The sequence below is a fragment of the Bombyx mori genome, chromosome 13, assembly GCF_030269925.1.
Source record: "Bombyx mori chromosome 13, ASM3026992v2".
Lineage (NCBI taxonomy): Eukaryota > Metazoa > Arthropoda > Insecta > Lepidoptera > Bombycidae > Bombyx > Bombyx mori.
This window is the reverse complement of record NC_085119.1, coordinates 17,626,595-17,649,298: the sequence shown is the minus strand read 5'-3', so window position 1 is coordinate 17,649,298 and position 22,704 is coordinate 17,626,595. Positions and strand designations below refer to the sequence as shown.

The window sequence follows — 22,704 nt, the reverse complement described above, 5'->3', positions numbered from 1 at the left end:
AAAATCAAAGAATAGCGAAATTATGCGAAGTGTTGCAAATAAAATTTAACGAGTGCCGGTCGCCGCCCGTTTTATCTGTGTTCGAATCCGCTTGGATCGGATAATAGCTTTCCCTGTATCAGCAATCCCTTCCAATATACTTCCTAACGAAGGGATCAATAGCGCGTGAGATTCGGCACTAAGGTTGTTATAGCTACGTACGGGAATATCTGTCCAGTGCGGCTAAAGCCTATTAATACATTTAACTATTTCTAAATTCAAGGAGAATAATGCAGGGACAGGAATCATCATTCATTAAGTCAGGTATAAGTGAAGTAGCTCTAACGGTGCAAGCACCAGGACACCAGTCAGTAGCACCGGTACGTGTCTCCATTTTGGGAAACCGTTTCAAGACCGGCACTCTACTGATAATAGTTTGCTTGCTGTTAATCAGACCATACAAAATGTATGCCTAAACAGGAAGATAAGTGCATACTGTGTACATCTGTGTAGTGCAAATCGAGGCGAAGGGGTGGGCTTCCTTGAAACACTGCTGCCACTACATCTAGTATTAGGATGTCAACATTAGCACAAAGTATGCCTGTTGTCCTTAACGCGTTTCAAGTTTTTGTTGATTTTTTTATTCTATGAATGTTACTGCGATACTTATGTTATTTGTACTTGTAAAGAATAAGCACTTAGTTTTGAGTTTTGTCTATAGAATGCTGTGATGAAGCGAGAGCCATACGCAGAGTCGACAAGAGGAGGCCTGCGCCGCCGCGCCGCCGCGCCGCACGGCAGGAAGCAGTCAGTCCGCACACGCCTCCATTATTCAACTAAACGATCGAATTATGTTATCCAGTTGCGCTTAAATCTTCGTGAATCGATTCTTGGATCGTTGAGTGCTCGCGCCACAGGTGCATTAAAATCTCGACACCCAAATCAACTTGTTTATTTTACGAAAAAAAGTTTGCCTCTTTAAAACTATCTTTAAAATATAGTTAAAACATTATCTGTTCAAGTAATGTGGGTCAGCGCTCTAAACAATAGCTTACCAAATCTTGCCCCTTCATAGGTATACAAACACACTCAACGGGATATAACACGAACTTTTTATTTTCTACACATCGTCATAAAATCGGTTTTGAACCCTAACCTGCCTCAATCGTGTGGATTGTGTTTAAGAATCTCAGCAGACAGATAAATATTAAAAGGTTATTTAAAGCAAATTCGTGATTTTCACTATTCCTTGTACAGTTCTTTTAACGATTTGTTTTCTGGATCAATTGTTTATAATATTTTTTGTGATATTTTATGATAGATTAACAGAGATACGGAAAGGTAACAATTAGGAGAAGCAGTAGAGAAGTAGGTGGTACGTGGCGCGGAGGAAGCAGGCGCAGTGTGGTGGGCGGGCGGCGGCGTGCGTCGATAGCGGCCGGCGGCGGCGGCGGCGGCAGTGCGCGGCGCGGGTCGCTCGGGCCCGCCACGTGCCGCCGCCGAAATAGAATTTACGAGCGTCTAGTGTCGACCGATCACACGCCAGTCGCGCGCCTCCCTCCGCCGCCCGAGGGCGCACCCTGCTTCTCACTCTCCTCGCATACTCGCATCTGATTCATCACAATACTCGGGAAAGTGTCGCTCTTCGTTCCGGTGGACATTCGGGGCGCCATCGCGCCAGCGTCGCTATGTAAACAAATCACTGCAACACACCACTAATAAACCGGCACTATTTTGTGGAAGCTTTTATACCGACCTGAAGACAGTGATGTGCAGAATTGCAGTTTCTTTGAATTTTTAACACCTAATAATAATATGTAGATAGTATTATAGCTGATAGCGGATACGTCAAGATGGAAGGCGCCAAAAGCTGAGCCTTCGTCGTTTGTAAAGTAAGTCGTGCTGGTTCCCAGAATCAAGAATATTTTGTATCTTTTCTAATATTTAATTCAAAAGACCACTTTGTAGAGCTGCTGCCGTTTGGTGACGATTGAAAAAATAGTTACATAGTTATTTTTTTCTTCTCAAAACCAGACCGGCAAGCGAACGACTCAGTAGACAGTAACGGGTAATTGTCGCCCATGCTTTAGCTACCAAGTCGTAATGATCGTAAATATAAAGTGTGCAAAAACCTCTGGGTTATTATTAAATATCTAATAAATTAATCTGGAGTATTAAAACCTTTGGATATATTAGTTTTTTACAGTAAATCTGAAACTGACTGTAACAAATATCTAAGAGTTATATTTTAATGAAACGTTTAGCGTGCCCCGGGACAGTGTCAAGATGCATTTGGTGGCCTAATTTCGAAAATACGACAAATCGTGAGGGGAGTTGTCAGCCGCGCTGTTGGCTTGTACAGTACAATAGCACTGTGCCGATTGTGCGCTGTGCATGCTGTTGCAACAGCTGAGCAGTTCGCAATCCACACTTGACGTAAGCAGCTTCAGACATCGTCTACTTTGTACAAGAATATTAGCAAATCTATTAGAATAATCTGAATTATGCCGAACTCTGCGCATGAAGTCAAATTATTATAATGTAAACGTATTCATGGGGTTACATTATAATAACTACTGTTATACAAATGAACAATGCGAGGGCTGTTCACATCGCTGACCTGGATTAAAGAAATCTGTGATTAATACCATATGTTTCCATTAATTTTATTATTATGAAGACATCATTCGTTATAATTCGGTAGAAATTACTACACGGGACTAGTTTATGCGATTTAAAACTTTTCAAAATTATTTAATAATTAAATTCAGGGTTACCTGATTCCCAGAACGCATTTATTCGTCGAGAAAATATAATACATTGAACGTCAGACTTAACTTGAAAGTATTCAAATTTAGCATTTAAAATTTACGAGCAACGCGTAAAGGATCGTGCCCGAAAACATTTTACGATGCAATATAATAATAAATAGGGAGCTTTGAACCGGAGTCGGTCTTTCAGAGCGGAGAAGCGGAGAGCGCGGTCTGTGCGAGCGCAGGCTCGGCGGCCACAGGCTGGAGGCGCTGCGCCGACAGTCGCGGCAGATAGCCGCGCGCCGCGTCCGTCGCGTGCAGGTGAGGAGCTCTCTCGAGGCCTTCCTCCCGCCCTCTCCCTCCCGGCTGACGCGGCTCTCTGTTACAGTTCACGGAGCGGACGCGGGATGGCGCACACGGCGCCGACGGAGCCGGTGAGTCTTCCTCGTGGAGCTCAGCGCGTCGTAGTCACGCTAACGCAGCGGCTCGCAGCCCTGGCTAAATATATCGTGGGCGGGCGTCGAGCGACGCCGGTTCGACATCGCACGCGGCGGCTGCGCTCGCGCGGGGCGCGGCCGCCGTGACTCGTTGTGTTGTCTGTGCAGAAAGCGGCGCCTCCGAGATGTCCGGCGGCAGTGGCGGCGGCGGCTCCAGTGCTGACGGGCGGCGTCCCTCCACCTGCCGCGTGGACATGGGCGCGCTGCTGGCGTCCGAGCCGCGCCCGCTCGACAGCAAGGTTAAGGTACGTCCGCTCCCTTAAACCGCCTTTAAGTCGTGAACATATACTTCGCTTATCATCAGTACCGTTACAGGTTGTAACGTGGGAAGCTCTCGTAAGCTTGCTAAGATTAGTGCAGCTACAATGCTGTGGCGATTCATAATAAACTCTATTTACGTGACGTAGCAAATCGCGCGCTCTTCATGTACAAGTGTGCAATGATAAAGTTTAAAAATACACCACGGCACGTACCGAAAGGCAATGTTAGATTCAACGTGATTCTCTGAATGAGGTTAACGCTTTTCGAACTCCTAATATCAATTTGTGAGGGTTCCGTATCATCGTCCGCCGCTCACGAACATTACAAGTTTTTCTTTCATTTTGCAACGCGCCGCCGCGCCGTACTTCGAGATTAGTTTCGTATAGAAGTTGGACCCGAGAGATTATCGGGAACTCTTTGTCGCAGGCGTAGGTATTATGTCTTCGAAAACGAGTTATTGATTTCTCATCGTGTCGCTGTGAGGGACCAGTTGTAGCGAGAGCTCGACACACCTTCGTACAATCAATAAGACGATAACAATATAACTAAAGTGTCTTTATCGAGTTGCCAGCCGGAAGCTAATGAGGCTTTATACTCATAGCAGAGTCGAGTAAATGTTTAGATTTATTCATCAAATAAGCGTTCTGCTTTACACATGTACCTAATCGTAGTCCCAACGGCATTACTTCTATCTATCCTAACCTTCAGAGTAGTACATAGCTATCTTCCCAATATGAGATTGGAACCAGCGCTAGAACACACCAAGGGAGATCATAACTATTAGCCCACGGATGATTCGAATAATTATAAAATTTCACATTTCATACTAGTGGTGAACTCTATGTGTAGAGTTAGTATAGAGTAATCCGTGCATCCGTAGGTGCAGCGCATCTGTAGATCTGTGAGGTGTACCGGGCCGGACGGTCCCGCCGCCAACAATGATTACCCGAAATGATAAAGCGGCGGAGGCGGCGCTAGGAAGCTACCCGCCGCCCCGACCGACCTCCGCGACCCATTTGCATAATGAGCGCCAGCGACTCAGGCTGGGGCCACATGCGACACCATCGATTCATATGTTGATTCATCAGACGTTCTTATTCGCATCGTACGATGTCTGCAGTTGATAGTTTTTAATAACACAAAATAAGAGCCAATAGATCTATCCGAAGTCATTAGCTTTCGCCAAGGTTAGAGAAGTGATGACCGCGCTGGTGTGGTAGTATCGCGGAGCCTGGCTGACCCGCTTCGTAGAAGGTGATTATCGCATTTTCATTTCGAACGTGTGGGTCAGGTGCCGGAGAACCCGCGACGCTGTGGCTCGCGGCCGCCCACTATTTGTAATCAAGTATTCGGGAAGTTGACGAATATCGCAACTAAAGTGTGTTCACCACGACGAGGGTTTTACGGGATATCTTGAAATAGTCTCGGTGATGGAAACGCCACACGATTAGGAATCCGATTAGAGGAGTTACCGTATTTGAATATTTATAGGTATGCAGTCATTACATTTGAGTTAGCTATTGATTTTTGTGACCGTGTACAATGTGTAGTAATTTCCATTTACGAGCGGTCCCCGGCTCATTTCACTAAGCATAACTATCGAGGAATTCCCCTAGGGGGATCAATTTAATTATTTTTTTAGGCTTTGCGACACGAAAGTCTTGTCAATAAGTGTCGACGCGCGGACGGCGCCGTTTGTGTCTCCTTTAGTTCTCAAACTCTTCGTTTATTTATGATATCAGCTAAAATAGGCATATTCTGTAATACTACTTCCATATTACTATACTAACAATTTAACTTAACAGCGGCACAGCATCCACGGGATGACGGAAGAAGAAAATGTGGTTCGACCACATCAGGAGATGGCCGTGCTGTCTTTGGAGGAGAAGAAGTACCTGCTGGGCGTGGAGCGAGGAGACGTGGCGGGGACGCGGCGCGTGCTGCAGCGGGCCCGCGACACCGGACACATCAACGTCGACTGTGTGGACCCGCTCGGACGCAGCGCGCTGCTCATGGCCATTGACAACGAGAACCTCGAGATGGTGGAGCTGCTCCTCGAGTTCGGCGTGGAGACCCGCGACGCACTGCTGCACGCCATCTCCGAGGAGTTCGTCGAGGCCGTGGAGGCCCTGCTCGACCACGAGGAGCGGACCAGGAAGCCCGGCGAACCGAACGTGAGTCATGTACCGACACGCAATGTCCACCACAATGCCTTCCAATATTCATAATTATATATTTTGAGGGCACTGTATTGTGTGCGTCTGCCATTGTCAATTTCCGTGAGCAAAGGTAATCACTTACGATTAGACGAGCCTCTAGCTCGTTTACCGTAGACGAAAAAACCGAGAAAGTGTGAGTAAAACTTGCGCTTTGAGGGTCCGGCTCCGACCCTCCTAGTGTGGTGCATGTGCTGTGCGTGTCACGAATAGACAACATCCAAATAAATGTATAGGTACATACGAATACAATTTGATTATTATCACTCGTACAAGATTTAGTTGCGCGGACTCTGTGCGCCCTTACCCGTCCAGCTGGACGAACAGAAGCAAGGCTTTATACTTTACAGAGGAATGTGACGAAATGAAATAAAGACGAAACAATCAACAATAACAGCATATTTTTAACAGCGGAGTACTTACTATTTTTTTTGTTTAAAACTAGTTGACCCGGCAAACTTCGTAGTGCCTCAATCGATAAATAAAAGACCTAAACTTTAGTATAAACTAAAACTAAAACAAACAAAAGGAATCCTTCCGACAGGGGACACATCGAAGGGAAAACAAAATTGTTATTTTTATTTAATTTTTTTTTTTCTTTTACGGCCCACCTGATGGTAAGTGGTCACCGTCGCTCATGGACGTCAGCAATGCCAGGGGCAGAGCCAAGCCGCTGCCTACCATAAAGTACTCTCCGCAAGCCTCGTTTGAAGAAGGACATGTCATAGCGCTCGGAAAACACCGTGGAGGGGAGTTCATTCCAAAGCCGGATGGTACGTGGCAAAAAAGATCTTTGGAAACGCACGGTCGATTAACGCAGCGGCTCCAGATAATATGGATGAACTCTGCTCCGATGGCGGGAGGTGCGATGATATTTATCTACCTTTTAAACCTTCTCTGGACTTCCACAAATAATTCAAGACCAAAATTAGCCACATCGGTCCAGCCGTTCTCGAGTTTTAGCGAGACTAACGAACAGCAATTCGTTTTTATATATAGGTATAGATAGATATTTAAAAGATAAATTAATTTTAATTACATACAGAAATCGCTGCGATCATGAGCGATTTGGGCATTCTCAATTTGCATGATACATAAAGATAAACTTAACTTTACGGTAAAAAATTGTATCTCCAATAAGTTTTCAACATAACGGTCAATGTAGATGTAACGGTAGCTCAGAAAGTAATGTTGCAAATAAAAAAAATAGTTCAGGGAAATAGAACATATTTTCAGACATTCCCGTAACTTGTACACAGCGGGACCTACATTTCATTGTTGTATCTATTGATAGTACGATATATGATCATACGGCTGATACCTAACTGTTGGAGTGTTTGGAATATGACCGACGGCTTCATACCCACTACAAAGGCAATCACTGCAATCTTATTTTCTTTAACACCCAATTCCTTATTGTAATTTGATAATGAACACGAAAAAAGATGTGAAATGGCGCAAAATCGAAAGAAGTTTTTAAAATAATATTGTATTAAATTGAAGTCTTCGTGGCCTAAGGGATAAGACTTTCGGTGCATTCGTGTTGAGCGATGCACCGGTGTTCGAATCTCAGACGGGTACCAATTTTTCTAATGAAATACGTACTCAACAAATGTTCACGATTGACTTCCACGGTGAAGGAATAACATCGTGTAATAAAAATGAAACCCGCAAAATTATAATTTGCGTAATTACTGGTGGTAGGACCTCTTGTGAGTCCGCGCGGGTAGGTACCACCGCCCTGCCTATTTCTGCCGTGAATCAGTAATGCGTTTCGGTTTGAAAGGTGGGGCAGCCGTTGTAACTATACTTGAGACCTTAGAACTTATATCTCAAGGTGGGTGGCGCATTTACGTCGTAGATGTCTATGGGCTCCAGTAACCACTTAACACCAGGTGGGCTGTGAGCTCGTCCACCCATATAGCAACAAAACAATAATAATAATATACATGTTCCAAATTCAAAATAATTAAAAAGTTGAAAAAAAGAAAAGTTTTTATGTAACAGTATTTATGGCCAAACCAGTTATATATCTATATTATGTGTTGACTGAGAAGATAGATTATTTATATAATTTCTTTTGACCTCAGTGCCCAGTACTAATTTCACCTTGATCTAACCGTTGCGGAGAAATTGTCTCGAGCAGATAAACAGACAGGCAGGTCAAGAAACTGATCTTATAAGGGTTCCCCTTTTTCCTTTTGAGGAGCGGAGACTTTAAAAACAATAAACACTTTGTAACGTGTCGTGGACAGAGTTGGGAGGCGCTTCCGCCGGAGACGGCCACGTTTACGTCTGACATCACGCCGCTGATCCTGGCGGCGCACCGGGACAGCTACGAGATCATCAAGCTGCTGCTGGACCGCGGCGCGCAGCTGCCCGAGCCGCACGACGTGCGCTGCGGCTGCGACGACTGCGTGCGCTCCCGCCGCGAGGACTCGCTGCGACACTCCCGCTCCAGGATCAACGCGTACCGCGCGCTCGCCTCCCCTTCGCTCATCGCCCTATCCTCCAAGGACCCCATTTTAACCGCTTTCGAGCTGTCGTGGGAGCTGCGCCGGTTGTCCGCATTGGAACATGAGTTCAAAACGGAATACCAGGAGCTCCGCGTTCAGTGTCAGGAGTTCGCGACTGCACTGTTGGATCACACGCGGACGTCTAATGAACTTCAGATCCTGCTGAATCACGAGAAGGGTGCTTCACCTCAGGCACCGCTCACTGAACCAGGCGCTCCCGAGCGGATGCGCTTGTCGCGGCTCAAGCTTGCCATCAAGTTGCGACAAAAGAAGGTAATTTGCAATTTGCGATAATACTGCATTGTAATTAATAATAAAATAATTCTGATTTGTCTCAGCTTACGAAAACATTTATCTGAAATTATAATATATAGCTCCTTACTTTTTTAACCTTAATAGAGAAAATTCTGATATTATTTTAAATACAATAATATCGCACATACGGTGCGATAACGTCACTTATGCAAATTATGTAATTTTTCAAGAGAAACATTAGAAAATTCAACATCTTATTATATAATTCTTATATAGGCTATAGAAAAAATGAACTATAAACTTCATCAGTAAAAGCAAACATCTCGTCTCAGTAATAACTATTAAAAAATGTAATTTTTCATACACACATTCAGTGTTAATAAAAAATGCATAAGTGAGTTTATAGCACCTTATGTGCGATATGTAACTAGTCAGGTCATAAGTATTGTCACACACTAAAAACTTTTCTTTTAGAATGCTGGCAACAAAAAAGTTTATTGAATTCGAATTTCGAATTGTTCATGAAAATAAAAATGTATCCTTTAGAATTTTACTCATTTTTAAATATGGAGTGGACGCTTAAAGAAGACCGTGTTGCAGTTATTGCGTTGCATCGTTGCGGTTACGCGCCAATTCAAATTTTTAACATACTGAAAATTTTTAATATAACCAAAAGATTCGTTTATCGTACCATCAAACGATACAATGAAGACTCTAGTGTAGATGACAGGTCAAGAAGTGGTCGCACTCGTTCTGTTAGGACTCCAGCAGTGATAAAAGCTGTGAAGGCGCGAATTCAAAGAAACCCCAAACGTAAGCAGAAATTGTTGGCCCTTCAGATGGGGTTAAGCAGAACCACGGTGAAAAGGGTGTTAAATGAAGACTTAGGGCTTCGGGCATATCGAAGAAAAACAGGACATCGTTTGAATGCTCGTCTAATGGACCTGAGACTGAAGAGATGCCGCGCTTTGTTGAAGCGGTACGCGGGAAAAAATATCGGGAAATTCTTTTTTCGGATAAAAAAATTTTTACCGTAGAAGAGAGCTACAACAAACAAAATGATAAGGTGTACGCACACAGTAGTGAAGAAGCGAGCAACCGTATTCCGCGTGTCCAACGAGGTCATTTTCCATCCTCGCTCATGGTATGGTTGGAAGTTTCTTATTGGGGTTTAACAGAGGTACATTTTTGTGAGAAAGGTGTAAAAACGAATGCAGTTGTGTATCAAAATCAGTCCTGACGAACCTTGTGGAACCTGTTTTTCATACCATGTTCAATAACAGGCACTGGGTATTCCAACAAGATTCGGCGCCAGCTCATAGAGCGAAGAGCACACAAGACTGGCTGGCGGCGCGTGAAATCGACTTCATCCGGCACGAAGACTGGCCCTCCTCCAGTCCAGATTTGAATCCGTTAGATTACAAGATATGGCAACACTTGGAGGAAAAGGCGTGCTCAAAGCCTCATCCCAATTTGGAGTCACTCAAGAAATCCTTGATTAAGGCAGCCGCCGATATTGACATGGACCTCGTTCGTGCTGCGATAGACGACTGGCCGCGCAGATTGAAGGCCTGTATTCAAAATCACGGGGGTCATTTTGAATAAACTTGTTTCAATTATTTTACATTAAACATGTGACAGAATTTATGACCTGACTAGGTATAGTTATCGTTTGCGAGTGGTGAACATAGCTCGAGTGTGTTGCGTTTGTCAGTTCGTGGCGCACCCGAACGTGCAGCAGCTGCTGGCGTCGATCTGGTACGAGAGCGTGCCCGGGTTCCGCCGCAAGAACATGCTGCTGCAGGCGGCGGAGATGGTGCGGATCGGCGCCATGTTCCCGCTCTACTCGCTCGCCTACATCGCGGCGCCGCACTCCGCCGTCGGACGCACGCTCAGGAAGCCCTTCATCAAATTCCTCTGCCACTCCGCCAGTTACTTTATGTTTCTATGTGAGTCACACACATCTGCAAATAACACTATTTATTTAACCCGTAATGCGTCGATTGTCAGTTCAGCGTATCCTACAATTATTTCGCAATCATAATCTATACAGACTATAGGCATATACATTTAAGCAATGATGTGTCCACACTAAGAACTGTAGTGCAAGCAGCTATGAAAAAAATCATTTCAATTTGGTGGGGAACGCATGAACACTCAAAGTCGAACAAATAACCAAAAAACTGTGTTTTCTTGTGCTTTCTGGTAAGTTAAGTGGATAACGGGCTGTTCCTGAATTCATAAATTTTTTGCGATAAAAAATGTATTTTAATTTGAGAAGGTATCTGTTATGTTAACTCGTTAATTAATCCCGGGGCAGAAGAACTTCGATTAGCAAACTGATTGTGCAGATAAAGGTTTCAACGCTAGTCAGCCGCATTACCGAAGTTAGCGGTCAGAGCCAGTAGTCACTAATTTTTTTATACAATTAAAGGGAAATAATGCATAATTGTTCAAGTTCTGTTGATCCTGGCGTCGCAGCGCATCGAGACGGCGCCGGGCGGGCTGCTGTGGGACGTCTCCCACGACGAGCCGCTCTCCCGGCGCGGCTCCATGCCCTCCATAGTCGAGTGGCTCATACTCGCCTGGGTCAGCGGTGAGAACTACTTAGCTACTTCTAGATCTCTAGGATCAGCACGCACGTGCGTGCACGTACGCATCCGCACGGATTTCAACCGCTGTCTAGTCCTATAGTACCGCGAGTCATTTAAGCGTTCCTGTCTCAAGGGTGAGGTAGGTTTTATTCAGATGCAATCATTGCTTACCGCCGTGTCTCACGAACACCAGTGGCAATCACCTTGGTACATAAAAAAACATGCACTACTGGGCTTTCAAGCCTTTGTAAAACAGGACACTGAGCAAAATATTTTCATCGTGCAGGCTTAATCTGGAGCGAAGTGAAGCAGCTGTGGGACATGGGGCTGAGAGAGTACGTACATGACATGTGGAACGTCATCGACTTCGTCACCAACTCGCTGTACGTGGCCACCGTGGCGCTCAGGATCGTCTCGCACTACCAGGTACGCGTGTCGGCAGCACCGGCAGGTACACTCACATACCTGCGATATAAGCATAACATCGCAAACAGAGCGCGCAGCTTTTAGGCAGCGGCTTGGCTCTGCCCTTGGCATTGCTGAAGTCCATGGGCGACGGTAACCACTCACCATCAGGTGGGCCGTATGCTCGTCTGCCTACAAAGGCAATAAAAAAAAATAAAAATGAATGTTACCCTTGTAGTCTTCAGGCCGGTAAACACCGATGCCAGGGTGGACTGTTAGCCCGCACAGGTGGTTACTAATATTTTACCAATTCACCGGTTAGTACTGGTAATCAGTTTTGTATTGATATTATTTTTTAAATAAATAAAACTGTTTGTCCAGAAGAATGACATGGCCAAGATTTGCCCTCAACTTCTGGGGTAAAGATTGAATGGCAGCGGTAGCAATTATGAATTGAAAATATTAACTAATTACAAGTCAGACAGGATCCCCCAATCTTTGAGAAAAGAAAACTATTCCGCAACACTTTGTATCACGGTTTTGCGAGCTTATTGCGAAAACAACGAATAATAAAAATGAATTTAATTAATGATGTAAAATTTTCCTAAGGCTTGTTCTGAACGGTAGGTTCGTCGCGAGATGGCGATGGGCCTGCAGTGGAACCAACCTCGCGAGAAGTGGGACGCTTGGGACCCGATGCTGCTCTCCGAGGGGCTGTTCTCGGCCGCCAACATCTTCAGCAGTCTCAAGTTGGTGTACATCTTCAGCGTGAACCCTCACCTCGGTCCGTTGCAGGTGTCGCTGAGTCGGATGGTGTTGGACATCCTCAAGTTTTTTGTCTTGGACATACTCGTCATATTTGCGTTCTCATGCGGTCAGTTTAATATTTACTCTCAGGGAAATGCATAGTTTAGCTGTAGCGTCAAGTATAAGTGTTTGTAGACAAGTGCCTAATACCCGCAGTTTTACTAGCTTATTTTACTTATTAACTTTACGTTGCTCGTGATTACCGATGTCGTTGTTGAATCCGGATACGAGAACTCTCTTTTTCAACTAATTAATTATGTGACATCATAATTAATTATATTTTCATTTACTTATTTCACTCGTACGTAACATGTATTTATGAATAGGAACAGTTTCCACGATAAAGAAGTATTATGGTGTAATAAAATCAGATTCGTAAAATTTATAATTTTGGTTATTCTTCGACGATGGATTGCTGTGAACCCACACAGGCACCATCGGCGCCTTGCCTACTTCGAGGGCAAAGCAGCTGGTTTCTGGTCCTTAGAAGGTAGACGTTATTCCTATGAAACATCGACCTCACGTCTCTGGAGTGGCGGAGGCCTTCACGTTGCGATATATCCATCACTACATAGAACCCCGAATAAAGAACTCCCCTTTTATTGATCCCAAAAGGTATCTCTCATACATAATATGTATAAAAGTAAGCATTTGTTGAGTTTCTATAACGGGCAAGGATTAATAAGACACGTGTTCAGTTAAGTGACTAACGTATATTGGGATTACAACCTAACGTGCTATCGACAGCCCAACAATCCCGAGACTGACGTAGCATCATTGCAATATATTACCGCTAGCACATACATATAATTATTAGTTGCTATGGGGACATTTGTGGTCCCTACACATTGTATACACACACACACACTCAAATAATATAGCAAGTTAGATTATTACGAGCATGTCACCTCAGTTCTCATGGAGCAGTCAATATTTCCAGGGCTAAACCAGTTGTTGTGGTACTACGCGGACATGGAGAAGAAGCGCTGCACGGTGGGCACCGCGCTCACGCCCAACGGCACCCTGCCCGACCCGGACGCCTGTGTCGTCTGGAGACGGTTTGCTAAGTAAATCAATCTATTACCATTATTATTTCAATATATTCATTAAAATCTTATTAAATATATAATATAAAAAACGATTAATAATACAATATTAAAATATATTATTGTTACTCTCATCGCATTCACTGCGGTCGGCACAACGTCTGTTTTATTGTATTTAAAGATTTATCAGCCTTGCGCCGACAAGCTCTCATTGAGAATAACTGGCCATTTAAAATCAAAACTACCTAAACTACTACTATAAAAAATAAGAGGTCAGGGGAGCCAGGAGGGTGCAGTTACATAACGCATGAGAGTATTAATACTATATTTAAATAAAGGGCGGTTAAAAGTAGCAACTAGCTAAAGTCGAACGATTTCTTAAAATGTTTACTGTCCCACCAGTTTTTAAGAAATCGTTAGCTGCTGTTTAGCTATTATAAAATTTTGGGCAGAATTTTGCATTTTGAAAATTGTGGGTAGAATTTTTAAAAAAGCTGTCCTAACTTAAGAAAACGGCAGGTGCATCGTGCGATGGGACTATACCGGTTGATATCTCGCAGGCCGGTACAAATTTTTCTAATGAAATACGTACTGAGTTTTATGTTTAAGAACGATTTCCATGATAATTGAATAACATTACATAATACGAGTAAAGCTCAAACCCGATGAGTACTATAGGTACAATTGAGACAGACGTCAAGTCTCAAGTTGGCGGTGCACGTTTTGTTTTGTTCCAGTAGCAACTTAACACCAGGTGGGCTGTCAGCTCATTTACCCGTTTATGCAATAAAACACCTATACTTTAATTTTCATTTTTGTATAAATTTTATATCAGAAATAGAAGATATAAGAAATACTACATTACTTTAAAAGTTACAAAAATAAAAGTATTGTTTCGTGAAATAAAAGAGCCAGCAAGATCCCGCGCGGTCTCCTCCGGCAGCTCGGTAGATTTACATAATGCGCCCGTAGGTACCTAATTATTTAGTTGATGTGCGTCGCCGCCGCTTGGCCCGCTGCCACCCGGCTCTATTAGGCTTCATTCTACTTCACCATCTGATTTCTGTTTATGTTAACATTCTCAAATGAATTATGTTTATTATAATACTCGTGCTTATGTTGATCGTTCCATTCGCAGCTGAGGCGAGCGACGGTCGCGTTACATTAATTTGACCGAATTATGAGGAGCGGCCGCGTTGGGTTTACTGATGGCTACATTTTTTTTCGAATATTTTTGCATAGCGCAGTTTTCTCTTTATTTTAATGTAAACGTATTTTGCATTTAGATGTTAGATGTTAGAACTAAGCCAACATGATTGTTTGCTTGAATTGTCTGACGAACTCGCGGCCCACGGATATAGCGACGTGACTGTCCCCCACAGACTCCATCACGTGAATTTCGTTACGTGATGTGATGTCATGAAGTCTACCCTCACATCTTTCTAACCTGTTGATTTTCGTCAGCTACTTTGAGGAGCTCAAATAAGAAAGATGGATGGACAAACCGGGGGGGGGGGGGGGGTCAGTAGGCAAGTGGGTACTCAGTAATAGAAACGGATCGTGACGTGAAGTACATATAGCACGAAGTATCAGACACTTTTTATTTCACGCAGAACGGCTGTGTGAAATTTAAAGTACTAAATACTATTGTACTTTCACTCAGTTCAATCAAATTAGTTTATGATAGACAACCAGTATGTACATACGAGTAGGTATAGTCGTACAATCAGAGCGGAATTGTCGTATTAATGGTTTAAACTTTTTAAATAGATTTTAATAAAATTAAAAGAAATAATTCAGCGATCCGTTTTAAAATATAAGTTATGTAGGTACCTATGCAAATTTCAGTTTGTTCGAGACAATGCAGACGCTGTTCTGGGCTGCGTTCGGGCTGGTGGACTTGGATTCGTTCGAGCTCGACGGGATCAAGATCTTCACGCGGTTCTGGGGGATGCTCATGTTCGGCACGTACGCCGTCATCAACGTCATCGTGCTGCTCAACTTGCTCATCGCCATGATGAACCACTCCTATCAGCTGATATCCGTAAGTGCCAGCAACACGATGTAACCGATACATGTTATAATAACTTGCTCGTTGTCGCAATTATAATTTTGCGGGTTTGATTTTTATTACACGATGTTATTCCTTCACCGTGGAAGGCAATTGTGAACATTTGTTAAGTCCGTATTTCATTAGGAAAATTGGTACCATCCGCTTGTGGAATTCGTACACCGGTGCATCGCTCGATACGAGTGCACCGAACATCTTATCCTTTAAGCCACGACGACTTTTATGAAATCTCAAAAATATCATCTACGTTGTAGGAGCGTGCAGATGTGGAATGGAAGTTCGCCCGCAGCAAGCTGTGGATCAGCTACTTTGAGGAGGGTGGAACTGCGCCCCCGCCCTTCAACGTGCTGCCCTCGCCCAAGTCCCTGCTGTACGCCTGGCGGTGGCTGCAGCGCCGGCTCTGTGGGCACGCCCGCGCCAAGCGAGAACATATGCGGACTATTAGGGTACATTTGCTTACTGCATATTATATTATTATATATAGGTCTTTACTTATGAAGTTGCCGTTTACTATGAATTCAAATATGCCATGCATCGATACCATTATTTGCCAAGAAGTTGTCCAACCTTTGGAAAGAGTAGAATTCGGGCGGCGTAAGGTCTGGTGACTGGTGAGTAGGTTAAGTGTAGCTCTTGTAGATTGGACAGCGTCTGTTGGCTGTATGAAGTCGCGTGGTGTCGTGCAGGAGCAGCGGAGACGAGCGATTACAAGGTTGGCCGGAGATTATTGTGTCCATTTCCTCACAGTACGCGTCCCCGATAATGCTAGTGCCATTTGGTATTCCGCTGCGACGTGTGAAGCTGTGATAAATTATACCGGCACTAAACCACCAAATGGTGACCATGACTCTGTAGGGATAAGTTTTCCTTTTGGGCATTCCTATATGCTGAACCAGGGGTTAATTAACACGATGACTGTTTACGATTATCAAAAAGAATCCATTTTTCATCGCAAGTGAAAAGCGGATTATAGTTTTATAGTCCTTTCGTTTCTGTATCTGCTAAACAATACAAGGCATATCTTAACCAATCTAGTTCACGGGGCACGCACTTATCAGGTTTTTCTCCTTACCAATTTGAAGTAAATGGACCAATATTGTTTGGATGCTAGCGTTGAAGGCTGCTGCTAACTCAACGGTATATTGAGTGTCGTCAGCTTCCCACTATCGCCTTTAATTCGTTGTTGTTGATTTTAGTTTTCGGGCGACCGCAGGGTTTATTCGGGGTTAAAATTCAAATTTAAATTTAAAATTAGAATTTATTGCCAGCCTAACTTATATTACGTATCAAATGGCCAGTATTGATGGCAGTTGAAACGGCAACTTCAAAGACCTTTAATTTAAAAAACAAATTAAGAACTGAATTTCCTAATTAACTTCAAATGTAAATTATTAAATGGATTCGGTTTTCGTCATGAATAGGCGGAATAGGCATCATACCATGTGAACAATGTGACACCATTTGTGACATCATTTTGGAAACTTATTGCTTAAAGCTTGACTTTTATTAGACATTGGTTCCCTGGGCCTGTATCTGAGACGAATGGAAGTAGTGGTTGAGAATAGAAGAAGCCTGTAAAAAACTTAGTCACGTTAGCAACTAAGTTTTGATTAAAGGGCGCTTCTCTAGCAGAAAATATTAATAATGGTGTTTTCTATCAGTTTTACGGTCAGAGACAACAGATCTTGGCGCGCTGCCAAGTAGATATCTGTTATTTGCTGCACTTGATCCATGAACCATTTTTTATTCCGTTTTCATTTTTTGCAGAGAAAGGTGAAGCAAGCCAATGAGAGAGACTTTCGATATCAGGTACGTACGTCTGTTTTATAAAACAAAAAGAGTTTGAAGTATGATGTTGATGCCGCGGATGACTCGACTCGTCCAATGGCGGTCTTCCCACGCGGTGACGTGTACTTAATTGATAACGAAAAAAAGATAGGACATATTTTTTTTTCTGTTTCTCTTGTGAACTTTCTCGTTCAATAAGCGCACTGTTGGAATGATTATGAAATGTGTGAACAGTTGTAAAGATGAGATGCGGTTACGTAGGCTATAATGCGGAACCTGGTGCGTCGCTACGTGACGGTCCAGCAGCGGCGCGCGGAGAGCGGCGGCGTCACCGAGGACGACGTCAACGAGATCAAGCAGGACGTCTCCGCCTTCCGCTGCGAGCTCGTCGAGATCCTGCGCAACTCCGGGATGAACACCTCCACAGCCAACGCGGGAGCTCCCGGTACAACACGTTCGACTGTCCTTGACGGATCCCTAGATAGTTTTCAATAATTGTTTCCTCTTCTGGAATTGAGTTTCGATGGAATTGAACGATTTGTTTACAAATTATGATTTTTGCATTTTTAGAAGTAATGATGTTACGCGCAGGCGGCGGAGGCGGCAAAAAGAATCGTCAGAAGGAGCGACGCCTCATGAAGGGATTCAACATAGCTCCGGGCGGGTCCCTGGCCCCCGTGGACGAGTTCATGTCGCCCGTGTCCTGGCTGCAGCACGACCACGGCGTGCCGCACTACTCGCTGTCCACGCTGCTCGGGCCGCGCCTGCGAGCCTCCCAGTCCAGCCTCAGCGACGGACCCGGTGCGGACGCGCTCTTCCTTCTCTTCGACATCTAAATTCAAGACTATTGATTGCTTTACTACCACTTGCTTTGTCCTATATAAAATTGGAACAAACCGAAACAATAATTTGCACCCGTAGGCGCCGGGATGAGTGCGTCGCGTCGCAAGCCGCAGCACAAGCGTCGCTGGGGCACAATCATCGACGCCGCTCGGGCGGCCCGTGTGTCTCGACTCATCGGCCGGTCGCGCTCTGAGGACTCTGTCTGCGATCACGCGCGGCAGTCGCCAAGGTAAGCGTTTCTCCATTTGGATGCACGATTTAAGAAAGATGAACACAGGCATGTAATTTCCGTCGAAACCTTTTCGACAGCGGTAGCGAGCCTTCGGAGTCGGGCAGCGACTCGCAGCGCAGTCCGGAGCGGACGGGATCTCGGAGTGGACCCTTGCATCCGTTGACGGCACTGGCGGCCCTCAAGCGGAAGCGAAAGAAATTCTCGGATTCCCGGCGGCCCGAAGCCACGGTCCGGCCCGTTCCGGCGCCTGAGAGTCTGCAGCGCGCCAGTTCGGTGCCGGCTCGCGTGCCCCCCGCCGCCCCGCCCCGCGCCCCTCCGCCGCCCGCCGTGTCGCCCTCCACCACCGCCGAGAGCGTGGCCGCGCGCGGAGGCAGCCGGGAGCCGCTGCTGGCCAGCCTCGACGACGAAGCGCACAAGGTAATGTCGGTTTCGAATGTGGGGCCTTTCGATTCGGCGCCGCGCGAGGACGGCCGGGTCAATGAAAGGGAACGTCGTCACTCATTGCAGCGGGACGGCTGCGGCCAGTGCGGGTACGAGTCGGGGCCGCAGGGCGGCGGGGAGGCGGGGGGCGGGGCGGGCGAGGCGGAGGGCGCGTGCGGGCGGTGCGCGGCGCTGGCGCGGCTGGCGGGCGTGACGCCGCTGGCGGGCCACGCGCCGCACCACTCCGCGGGCTGGCTCTAGCGGTCGCTTGTGGCGGAACCTTCGAGCCACCCGTTTGCGCGTTGGTCAATGTCACTACGCCACTTTGCATTTTATGTGCGCGACGAGGTTACTGAAATTTCGAAAACCTTAAAATAAATTGTATAACTAACAATATACCTATGTCGAATGGAACGATAATTTTAAGTCGTACTGCGAAACTTGCACCAGCAAGATGAAGTCAGTCTAGCTAAACAAACTGTAAAATAATCGCAAAATATAAATATTTGAGTAACCTCGGCACCGGCGGCACTTAGTAACGAATATTCCTGTAAAGCTCCACGAGCAGTTAGCCTGCACTCGCTATAGCCTGTGTAGCTAATTATGACACATGATATAATAAAATTATACTATTGTAGTTAAACTTATACACAAAAATATATTTATCTACGTTAGGTAGTTCTTCCTGTGAAGTTTTAACGAAGACATATTTTATTGAACACCAATTAGTTAAGTAGATACAAATTGAATTTTGAATGTAGGTAGATATTATATACGTGTTATTCATAAGGGCTATAAACTATTACGTTTCATGAAAATAAATAATGTATCGACGTGAGAGCGAGGTGTTGCCTCGAAAATGAAGTAGGTACCTATAGAAAGCGTGGCAGCGCCGCGCCGCGCACTTTTGGACAAATTTACTGTAACACCGAATTAAACGCACTCCCGTACACACAATGTTCCTTCACACGTTAATCGAGCCCTAAATGAAATGTAGAACTATTACTTATTCGAATACATACTTCGTTTTCAAGGTAACATCACGCTAAGTTTACGTTTAAGGGATAAGATAGAAATGTAACTTGATAATGTGTTCCATGAAAGTTTTCCAATAAGTTACTATGTCTGCGCGCACATTTATAGACTTAAGAGCTGAACACAGGGATTTTGATGATGCGCTCTCCGTACAATGCGCATTACCACGATTGTAACAATCCCATTATAAGATACTTAGAATAGAGGACAGGAGCGGGCTCTGTGATACTTTAGCTCCCGATGTCATTGACACCAATATTGCGTCCATCAACGTCATCTGATATAATGTTCCTCTGTCACCGAACCGATCAGGGTAAGTTCATCAAGATTATATGCTACATATTTAAGTATAGACGGGTGACAACCATATACAACGAAATGCATTTGTTCCTGCACTGAACTACTCCAGTACCCACGAGCTTGTCGCCTCCTACACAAGTCCGCACGGCGTAGCCACGTGTAGATGCAATGCTTTAACACTTCACACAATAAGTATACTTAAGCCGCAGGGAATACAATTTTGGACATATTTTCTTACTATAATTATTTAATATAGTGAATTATTTAGGAAATTATGCTAGTGTTCAAAGGCGGAGTCGTGGGTTTTGTAGAGGGCGTTATGATGTAATGATTATGTTATGATTGATCAAAGTCGGGTTTTGGTCAGGTCTTTATAGAGTAAAATTCCTTCACACAGAGTAGGTACGGAAGGTTGATTTTCGAAATCTGAACCGCTGTTGGAACCGGTTCTTGCCAAGCAAACATTAGGACCTGTCAGGAGCTTACAGGAGCTGGTAGCAGTTAGATTGTTCTGTTTCTGCGACTGTCAATTGTTTAATGTTTATTGATGTAATATTTTGTATCATTACGCCCTCCGTGAACTTAGACTCTGTATTTGAACCTTGTCGGAACGAACGCAATTGTACTTGACAGTAACTTATTTGCTGTAGTAAAAAACCTCGAAGATAAGTTTGAGGTTAAAAGGTATTGCTGTATTGCTTTAATGTGAAACATAAAAATAACACAAATGGTGATTTTAAGTCACTTCTCAGACGATTGAATACCTACTTAAACTAATTAAAATTTTGAATTGTAACTCCATATTAAATTTAATGGATAACATTAGCTGCATGTTTTGTTAGGAAGTGTAAAGTACCTACGTTTCCACAAGACGGAGTTAATTAGTAGATAGGGTGGCGGGGCGACGGCTCGCTACACATATCGTTCTGTATGTAACACACATGTTTGTCGTTGTTTGTCTTCAGTCGAACAGCTTCCCGAGTGCACTATGCTATATACCTATCTGTACGCGGTAACATGTGTTCGGCATACGGATCTCTATATTATTATCTGTAATAGTTATGATTAGGTAGTGAAAATCAAATTCATCTTTTAATAACTAATTTTTCGAGCGTTATGTTCATTTAAGAACTTCAAAGAGATTTGATATTATTGTTGGCATTTGTAATAGTGTTCATATTAGTGCATGTGACGTATATCTATCCTGTGACGTCATCGATGACATCACAAAAGATGAACTCACATGTCGCCATCTGCAATCTCTATCGTATTATTTAAAACTTTTTCATAAATGCCGAAAACTACGAAAAGTTCCCGCAGTCGGGTTTACGACGCTTGATGCATGTAGTATAAAAAACACCAGGAATATACATTTCACACATTAGATAAGATTATAATTGCTTTAAGAAATTATACGAATGCATATATTTGAAGTTGCACCGGATCCGTCCTCGCAAAGGTCACTCAGTCCTGCTGCCGACCACGTCGCTCCGATGGCGGCGCGTTGGTGGTTACTGTCGTGGGGGAGGGGCATAGCCTGTCCTAATTTTATCAGTTGATCCCCAATACAGCTGGAACATATATCCTTGATCGGAAAAAAACCGCCGGCTGTGCTACTACTGTTTACCACTACTGCAGTGTAAAGTACCTATTGTTTCAATTTTAAGCTCTATGGCTAAGACTGTCGGTGCATTTGGCGAAGCTGTTCGTCCTTGTAATAGTTGAATAATGAATAGTTGTGCCCGGCGCTGGTCCGGGAGACACGAGGCCTTCATTGTTTAGTTGTACGTCGCGACGGGCTCCGACCCGCTCACGATTATATTTTGTAAAGAGTTGTTATTTATTTATACATTGTATTTGTATATAACGGTGCGAAGTTTAATAAATTAAGCACTACTTATTTGTTTGTTTTATTTCAATGCAATCCCTATTCGCAAAACATCGATCAGTTTGGTCCTTCACAGACAGAAATAAAATACCTACCTTAGTTAAAATATTATACGATGTCGATTTTTACTGGTGGTAGGACCTCTTGTGAGTCCGCACGGGTAGGTAACACCGCCCTGCCTATTTCTACCGTGAAGTAGTAATCGGTTGGAAGAGCGGGGCAGCCGTTGTAACTATACTTGAGACCTTAGAACTTATATCTCACGGTGGGTGGCGCATTTACGTTGTAGATGTCTATGGGCTCCAGTAACCGCTTAACACCAGGTGGGCTGTGAGCTCGTCCACCCATATAAGCAATAAATAAAAAAATCGGATGTCTAAATATCCCAACGACGCGCCCGACGTACCCGCAGCAACAACACACAGACAGACAGGAGAACTACGTCCGCGCTAACATAAATATTATATAAATACATATGCGTACATCAACCAAGTAGAACTTCACAGTGATGCTGTTTGAGCTGAAATACTCGCAGCGGCTGTCGCGAGGGTCGCGGCCGCGCGATCTGCCGGTCGTCAATGAAGTTATACTATGATTAGATGATTTTATTAGTTCCACTTGCAACTTCATCTGTTTTACGATTATTGAAGTTAAACTTCTTTAGGCGCATTGAGAGTAAAATTAAACTCGCGACAGATTCGTTACGGCTAGAGATAAAAGATACACCTTTTTTTTTATTCCAACTAAGCTGATGGTTTAGGAGAGGCTATTTCAGTGGCCCCTTAACTAGTAAGTGAG

General features: G+C 44.2%; 1 protein-coding gene across 7 annotated transcripts; it reads left to right on the top strand.

Annotated features, from left to right (window-relative positions):
* Positions 1-1,421: 1,421 nt before the first annotated feature.
* On the top strand, positions 1,422-21,918 carry LOC101736324 (transient receptor potential-gamma protein). Of its 7 annotated transcripts, none has more exons than XM_038014961.2 (19): positions 1,422-1,871; positions 2,941-3,053; positions 3,121-3,166; positions 3,338-3,474; positions 5,296-5,664; positions 7,962-8,495; positions 10,192-10,426; positions 10,936-11,073; positions 11,358-11,497; positions 12,104-12,350; positions 13,224-13,350; positions 15,178-15,373; positions 15,655-15,846; positions 17,168-17,209; positions 17,450-17,633; positions 17,780-17,989; positions 18,110-18,260; positions 18,341-18,680; positions 18,771-21,918. In XM_038014961.2, the coding sequence occupies exons 4-19, from the start codon at positions 3,355-3,357 to the stop codon at positions 18,942-18,944; spliced, it is 3,399 nt and encodes a 1,132-aa protein (XP_037870889.1). In that variant the 5' UTR covers positions 1,422-1,871; positions 2,941-3,053; positions 3,121-3,166; positions 3,338-3,354; the 3' UTR covers positions 18,945-21,918. The 7 variants fall into 7 exon arrangements, with proteins under 7 accessions (XP_037870889.1, XP_037870888.1, XP_037870887.1 ...); XM_038014960.2 differs by having other exon boundaries at positions 17,759-17,989; XM_038014959.2 differs by having other exon boundaries at positions 18,341-21,918.
* The last annotated feature ends 786 nt before the right edge of the window (positions 21,919-22,704 follow it).